At 35.6% G+C, this 7,500-nt stretch overlaps 1 protein-coding gene across 1 annotated transcript in view; it reads right to left on the bottom strand.

Annotated features, from left to right (window-relative positions):
* LOC144957226 (membrane-bound glycerophospholipid O-acyltransferase 1-like) overlaps positions 1 to 7,500 on the bottom strand; it is a 38,219-nt gene that overhangs the window by 16,969 nt on the left and 13,750 nt on the right. The window contains exons 2-4 of the mRNA XM_078888297.1: positions 3,575 to 3,720; positions 2,906 to 2,986; positions 1,308 to 1,400 (exon numbers count right to left, since the gene is read on the bottom strand). Coding sequence (XP_078744423.1) covers positions 1,308 to 1,400; positions 2,906 to 2,986; positions 3,575 to 3,720 — 320 coding nt within the window. The remainder of the gene's footprint in view (positions 1 to 1,307; positions 1,401 to 2,905; positions 2,987 to 3,574; positions 3,721 to 7,500) is intronic.

Here is a 7,500-nt window from a genome sequence, read left to right as displayed (position 1 = left end):
CATAATATGTTGTTTTCTATTGTGCTTGTACCATTTGTCCTATTTATGTAGGTCAGTGTGTGATTGGTGGTTGAGTTGTTGAATGACGGTTTGAACCATAATATGTTGTTTTCTATTGTGCTTGTGCCATTTGTCCTATTTATGTATGTCAGTGTGTGATTGGTGGTTGAGTTGTTGAATGACGGGTTGAACCATAATATGTTGTTTTCTATTGTGCTTGTACCATTTGTCCTATTTATATATGTCAGTGTGTGATTGGTGGTTGAGTTGTTGAATGACGGTTTGAACCATAATATGTTGTTTTCTATTGTGCTTGTACCATTTGTCCTATTTATATATGTCAGTGTGTGATTGGTGGTTGAGTTGGTGAATGACGGGTTGAACCATAATATGTTGTTTTCTATTGTACTTGTACCATTTGTCCTATTTATGTATGTCAGTGTGTGATTGGTGGTTGAGTTGTTGAATGACGGGTTGAACCATAATATGTTGTTTTCTATTGTGCTTGTACCATTTGTCCTATTTATATATGTCAGTGTGTGATTGGTGGTTGAGTTGTTGAATGACGGTTTGAACCATAATATGTTGTTTTCTATTGTGCTTGTACCATTTGTCCTATTTATATATGTCAGTGTGTGATTGGTGGTTGAGTTGTTGAACGATGGGTTGAACCATAATATGTTGTTTTCTATTGTGCTTGTACCATTTGTCCTATTTATGTAGGTCAGTGTGTGATTGTGTGACGGCTCTGATTAAGGGCCTTTTCTTCTTCTTCGCCTTTTGTCTCGTTGTTGAATATTGTTTTATTTGAGGACAGGTTGGTTAATCACTGTTCTATCATTACACGTATTATTTAAAATAAAAAATAAATAAAAGAAATAAAATATCCTTTATTCATCCCAAAGGGGGAATTTGTCTCTAGGGTCTATTCAAAGGGAAGACTGGAATAACCCAGGCATCAGCCGCAGTGCAGCGCCGCAAATTGAGCTAGGGCGAGGTGACTTGCTCAAGGCCACACAGTGCAGCGGCGGGTGATCGAACTCGGTAATATTCGAGTACGAAGCGAAGACTGTACCGCTCAGCCACTCTGCCCCTATTATTGTGGGTAGGTGGTTGGAGTCTTTGTCACTGTATAGGGTGGAGGGGGGGGGGGTGTGTGGTATTTGTTTGTTTTTTTTGTGCGTCTGAACATGTCAGTTTGGAGGCAGACAGTTGTGTCCAGGAAATCTACTTGGTTTGTGGTTGGTTTGGATTGTAATTTATAATATATGTCAAAACCCAGACATATGTAAAAATAACACACTTACTATGTGGGGTCATAGCAACTGTGTCCCAAGGGCTTGAACAGACCAAATACATAGGTCACCAACAAATGACCCATGGCATAAATAAACACAGCCCTGTGAAAGACACACAAAACAGTAAATCATCAATAACATGAATTCATCTTTGGCTCAGCAGTTCTCATTACCACATTTGATCCATGCAAGGAAAAATAGCTACATGTAAACAATGAGAGATGTTCGACAAATGTGTTACTCTCTTTTTTTTTTTCCCTCACTTTTGTTTTTGACTCGCCTACAAAAGTGCAGTAATTGGGTAATGGGGTTAAAAGATAGATGAAACAAAAATGTTATATTCAAGTTCCATCTAATGCCATCTTTAGATAAGCAATGATATAGACCAGCCATAGGCAACAGACATAACATCTATATCTTCTTTGCAAAACATCTGATCTTAATTAAAGAATTAAAAAAAATTCCGTGTTGAACAAAAACTTACATTTATTACTTTTTTCCCCATGAATAATTGTTTTAAAATGTTTTAAACTTGGGAAGCGTACTTTGAACTTAGAAACAAATTCAATGATGAAAAAAATCACAATATTTCTTTTTATATTTTACAGTTCAATTAAATATTCACAAAAAGAGGAAAGGCCAGACAAATGAGATGATTCCCATTGTGACCCATTTACTTAAGTACAGAGACATAGTAGACACAGAGAATGTCACCTAAATATCAACTAAAATCAGAATTAAGATATAACGTTCATGGGTCATGATTGCCCAAAACTTGCATTGTTATAGTGTAGTGGTATGGTCTTAAGATTCACAGCATGATCTAAAAATCAGGCTCAAGGGTTCCAGCCAGCTCTTCAGACATCTTCATTGTATGCGCTTAGAAGCAGCATTTTCACCAGTGATTTTGGAGATGGACATATTTGAGGTCATCCGGATGTAAAGCATTATCTTCTTTATCCTAAAATGACTCCAGTGCATCGTCCAATGTGTTAAATTTACGCTGCTGTTCCATCCATGAGATATGAATAACAAAAATAATAAAATACTTGGAAATATGGTCTTAATCAGCCCCAGTGTTCCATAGGTGAGGCACAAAATGAAATCACCACCCAAAATCTCACAAAGCTAGCTCTTTGACTCAAAAGATTCTTCTCTGTCTATCTTAATGTCCGCAATAAGCCTTTATTTACCTACAAACTTTGTGGGTTCTCTACTAACCAAAAAAAACAAAACAAAAAACAAAAACAAAAACAAACCCAAAATAACAAAGCAACATGTTTTGTCAGTATAGGGCAGTTGACCAATAGGCAATCATTGGCTTCATTCATCAAGTTGCCCATCAAATGTCTACTCCAGACCATACAATAAAACCGGGGTCCCAATCTAAAATAAAAAATAATTCTAAGCAATGGAAATGACGAGTATGAAGGGGAAAATTATAGTGTGGCAAGTATGGACACGAGAGTAGAACAATAAATATACTAGGAACAAAGAAGACATTGGAGAAGGAGGAGGAGGAGGAGGAAAGGGATGAGGTGGAGAAGGAGGATGATTAGGAGGAGGAGGATGAGATCAAAATAAGAAGAAGCAATGAATTCACTTACATTCCCATATGTCTGTGATGTGTCAAAACTCTCATGATGACGTAAGATACTAGCACTTGTAAAAGCACCTGCCATACCGCCCTAGGAATAAATATGATAATATTGATAATAATAATGATAATAATAATAATAAATAATAATAATATTAAATAATACTAATAATCACAATAACATTAATAATAGAGTTCGGGGTGGGGGGGGGGGGGGGGGGGGGGGAGCTTATTTGTTTTACACTACTGAATGGACAACTTTGACTATTATAATGTTGAAAATTAAAAAAATAAATTTAAAAAAAAATAAATAAAAAAGGAAATAAAATTCATAGATTTATTTCACCAACGTACCTTTAAATGCTCCACCAGCGGCTGATCCACTCGTATGGAATACAAACTTGCTGCAGTGGTTCACACTTACTACGATTATTTTGGATTCTACTTTTTGTTTGTTGTATTTTTATTCATTCAATCAATTACTAGGTGCACATGAGTGCATACAAGAAAGAACCGAAAAGAACCACCCCCCCCCCCCCAAAAAAAAACACCCCTATATTAAAAAACAAACAACCAACAACCCCCCCCCCCCCCAAACAAAAAAAAAATACAACAAAACAAACAAACACAAACAAAAACCCCCAAAAACCCCAAAGCAACCAAAATCACACATACATACCAGCCAATCATAAAGTAAACTGTGGCTAGACCCGTGATAAGACAGTATAGACTTCTCCATTTGGCTGACACCTTATTGGCAGGGAGGAACAGGCGGAGGTACAGGCCGAACAAGATGCATGTCAGCTGGCAGACAACGTAGTTAAACTGGGGATGGAAAATTATGAATGACATTTTAAATGGATGTTGAGAAGAATAATAATAGATAAGAGACTTTTAAACTGTTGATGAAATAATACAATATCACATTTCTATAGATAGCTCGAAGGTGACGTCACTCAGGTCTTTGTTGTTGTTTTTTTTTTTTGCCATCCGCGTTTATGAGTAATGCTCACTGAACTGTATTAACCTGACTATAAACGTTCATGGATACACACAGTTTTGTGTGTTGGTCCGTTATACTTCTTTGAGCTTCTTAGCCAAGCGCATACTATCTATAGATAGTATGCGCTTGGCTAAGAAGCTCATAACATTGCCATCCGGAAGTATAACGTACCAACACACAAAACTGTGTGTATCCATGAACGTTTATAGTCAGGTTAATACAGTTCAGTGAGCAGTACTCATAAACGCGGATGGCAAAAAACAATAACAAAGACCTGAGTGATGTCATCTTCGAACTATCTATACTATGAACGTCCGTGGTTAAACATAGTTTTGTGTGTTGGTCCGTTATACTTCTGGATGGCAAAGTTATGAGCTTCTTAGCCAAGCGCAAACTATCTATAGATAGTATGCAGATGACGTCAATCAGGCCTTTGTTATTGTTTTTGCCATCCGCGTTTGTGAGTTGTTCTCACTAAACTGTATTAACCAGACTATAAAAGTTCATGGTTACACAGAGTTTGTGTGTTGGTCCGTTATACTTCCGGATGGCAATGTTGTGAACTCCTTGGCCAAGCGCATTCTATCTATAGGACCTATCTATGGGTGTGAAGCAACGGTGTTGGATTCACAAATCAATACAAAATATAATTTTGAAGTCTTAATAAGTGAATCGGTAGCTAGTGTTGAACACAAATTCAAATTATAAAGAGCAGATGAGAGCTATAGCGGAGGTGGAGTCTCACTCTGGAGAGTCTCATCAAATTATGCTATAGGAGGTGGGTGGTGTATGGTGGTTGTACTTTTTATTGTTGTATATATCTGATATTGTGATTGTTTTGTTTCAGGTTATTTTTTTTGTTTATTTATTTTTTTTTTGTTTTTGTGGGTTTTGTTATTATTGGTTTTTTTTTCTTGAATAATTATATATATTCTTAAGGCAGAACATCAACAATAGTAGTATTATTTTACTGCATATTTCTTCTTTATTTTTCGTGTTAATTTCTAATCAATACAAAATTTTGAAGTCTTAATTAGTGAATCGGTAGCTAGTGTTGAACACACATTCAAATTATAAAGAGCAGATGAGAGCTATGGCGGAGGTGAAGTCTCTGGAGAGTCTCATCAAATTATGCTATAGGAGGTGGGGTGGTGTATGGTGGTTGTGCTTTTTATTGTTGTATATATTTGATATTGTGATTGTTTTGTTTCAGGTTGTTTTTTGTTTGTTTTTTTTTTTGTTTTTGTGGGGTTTTTTCTTCTTGAATAATTACACATATTCTTAAGGCAGAACATCAACAATATTATTATTTTACTGCATATTTCTTCTTTATTTTTCATGTGAATTTCTAATCAATACAAAATTTTGAGGTCTTAATTAGTGAATCGGTAGCTAGTGTTGAACACAAATTCAAATTATAAAGAGCAGATGAGAGCTATAGCGGAGGTGGAGTCTCTGGAGAGTCTCATCAAATTATGCTATAGGAGGTGGGTGGTGTATGGTGGTTGTATTTCTTATTGTTGTATATATCTGATAAATCGACATAAATATATTGAACATCTTGCTCTCACAGGAACGATAGAAGTTAAAAGAGTAAAGGTAGACCAAGAAAAACATATTTGAATAGTTTGAACAGCTGGGTGACAAAGAAAGAGAAGAGTAATATTAGTTTTCTGAGGTTATCTGATCAGAGAGATGAATGGCGTACCATGATCACCGATGTCTGGCACAGACTTGGTACTTGAAGAAGAAGAAGAATTTCTGATATTGTGATTGTTATGTTTGAGGTTGTTTTGGGTTTTTTTTGTTTGTTTTGTTTTTGTTTTTGTGGGATTTTTTTTTCTTTCTTGAATAATTATACATATTCTTAAGGCAGAACATCAACAATATTATTATTATTATTATTATTATTATTATTATTATTATTATTATTATTATTATTATACTGCATATTCCTTCTTTCTTTTTCATGTTAATTTCTACGTCAATGCAGATAATAAACACTATTACATTAAAAGGAGAACGAGGCATTGGTTGGGGGCATGTCGTCTGTTCTAGACCTGACAAAACACCGACAAGGAAGGAAGGAAGGCTTTGTCGATGAACACCCCGAGGAAAGAGGAGGGGAGGGGAGGGCTGGATAAAATAATTTATTTTTCTTCGCTTTAGGCGATAACATTGGCGCAGTCTCAAATGCGCATTAATTATTGACTCAAAGAGTAATAATATTATTACATGCTCTCTCTCTCTCTCTCTCTCTCTCTCTCTCTCTCTCTCTCTCTCTCTCTCTCTCTCTCTCTCTCTCTCTCTCTCGTAAACACACACAAACCACCCCCCCCCCCAAAAAAAAAAAAAACCAAAAAAAAAAAAACAAAAAAACAAAAACAAAATAAGTAAAACAAAAGAAAAACAAGCCAAAATCGATATTTCGAATAAAAGCATAATGAAAGGATCAAAACAAGTGAATTCATGCACGATTAAAGTTGAAAGGTTTTCTCCAATTTTTCTATGGGTTACGATGGTACATACAACCATAAGGACCTGCTAATTTTTTAAGCACTCGTATCACAACAATAGTATAGGCTGAGGGTGAAAAAAAATATCAATATTAAATTATTTCAACGTGACCAATTTTAAACGATCGAAGCTAAATGCGTAGCTTTACAAGATTTTTCAAACACAGCACTGTCATAATGGGAGCGATCTATATTCAGGTTTTCGTCCAACCAAGTCATCAATCACATGATTTGTTGCTGTAAAACGATTGGATATTTCTTTAAAATTGTAAACACGCTGCTTTGTTTATGAAAGTTAAAAACATACACAGGTGTCAAACTGAACAAAATGACCAATCGTGATGTTAGATATTTCGAAAGCTGTGAGCACTTTTCACTATGTGGGTCACTTTGAGCACATTTTGCAATGTGACCAATGACCTCGAGCACATGGGAAGTTAATATAGATCGCTCCCACTAAAAAACAAAACAAAAAGCGTTTACTCAAGAGTACGGCTGGCATTGATCTATACAGTAATGATAATTAATTATGCAATTCATATCGAAAGCCAGAGTAATGACGAATAATTCATTATGCATTATAATGAAACAATAGACCACCAACAGTAGTCAGGCAGACTGCCGAACGCAGACCTTAAAAAAAAAGTCCAGAAAACGTTTACCTCAGACATCAAACGATTATTATGACCCCAAACTAAAGATAGTTTGACGATGGCGTCATTCGGGCCTTTGTTATTGATTTTTGCTATCCGCGTTTATGAGTATTTCTCACTAAACTGTATTAACCAGACTATAAACGTTCATGGTTACACACCGTTTTATGTGTTGGTCAGTTATAGTTCCGGATGGCAATGTTGTGAACTTCTTAGCCAAGTGCATACTATCTATAGATAGTATGCACTTGGCTAAGAAGCTCACAACATTGCCATCCGGAAGTATAACGGACCGACACGCAAAATTAGGTGTAACCTTAAACGTTTATAGTCTGGTTAATACAGTTAGTGAGAATTACTCATAAACGCGGATGGAAAAAAAAACCAAAAAAAAAACAAACAAAAAAAAAAAAACAAAAAACAATAACAAAGA

The sequence above is a fragment of the Berghia stephanieae genome, chromosome 11, assembly GCF_034508935.2.
Source record: "Berghia stephanieae isolate SIO BIC M18660-M18661 chromosome 11, UCSD_Bste_1.3, whole genome shotgun sequence".
Taxonomy (NCBI): Eukaryota; Metazoa; Mollusca; class Gastropoda; order Nudibranchia; family Aeolidiidae; genus Berghia; species Berghia stephanieae.
This window is presented reverse-complemented; position numbering and strand designations above follow the sequence as displayed.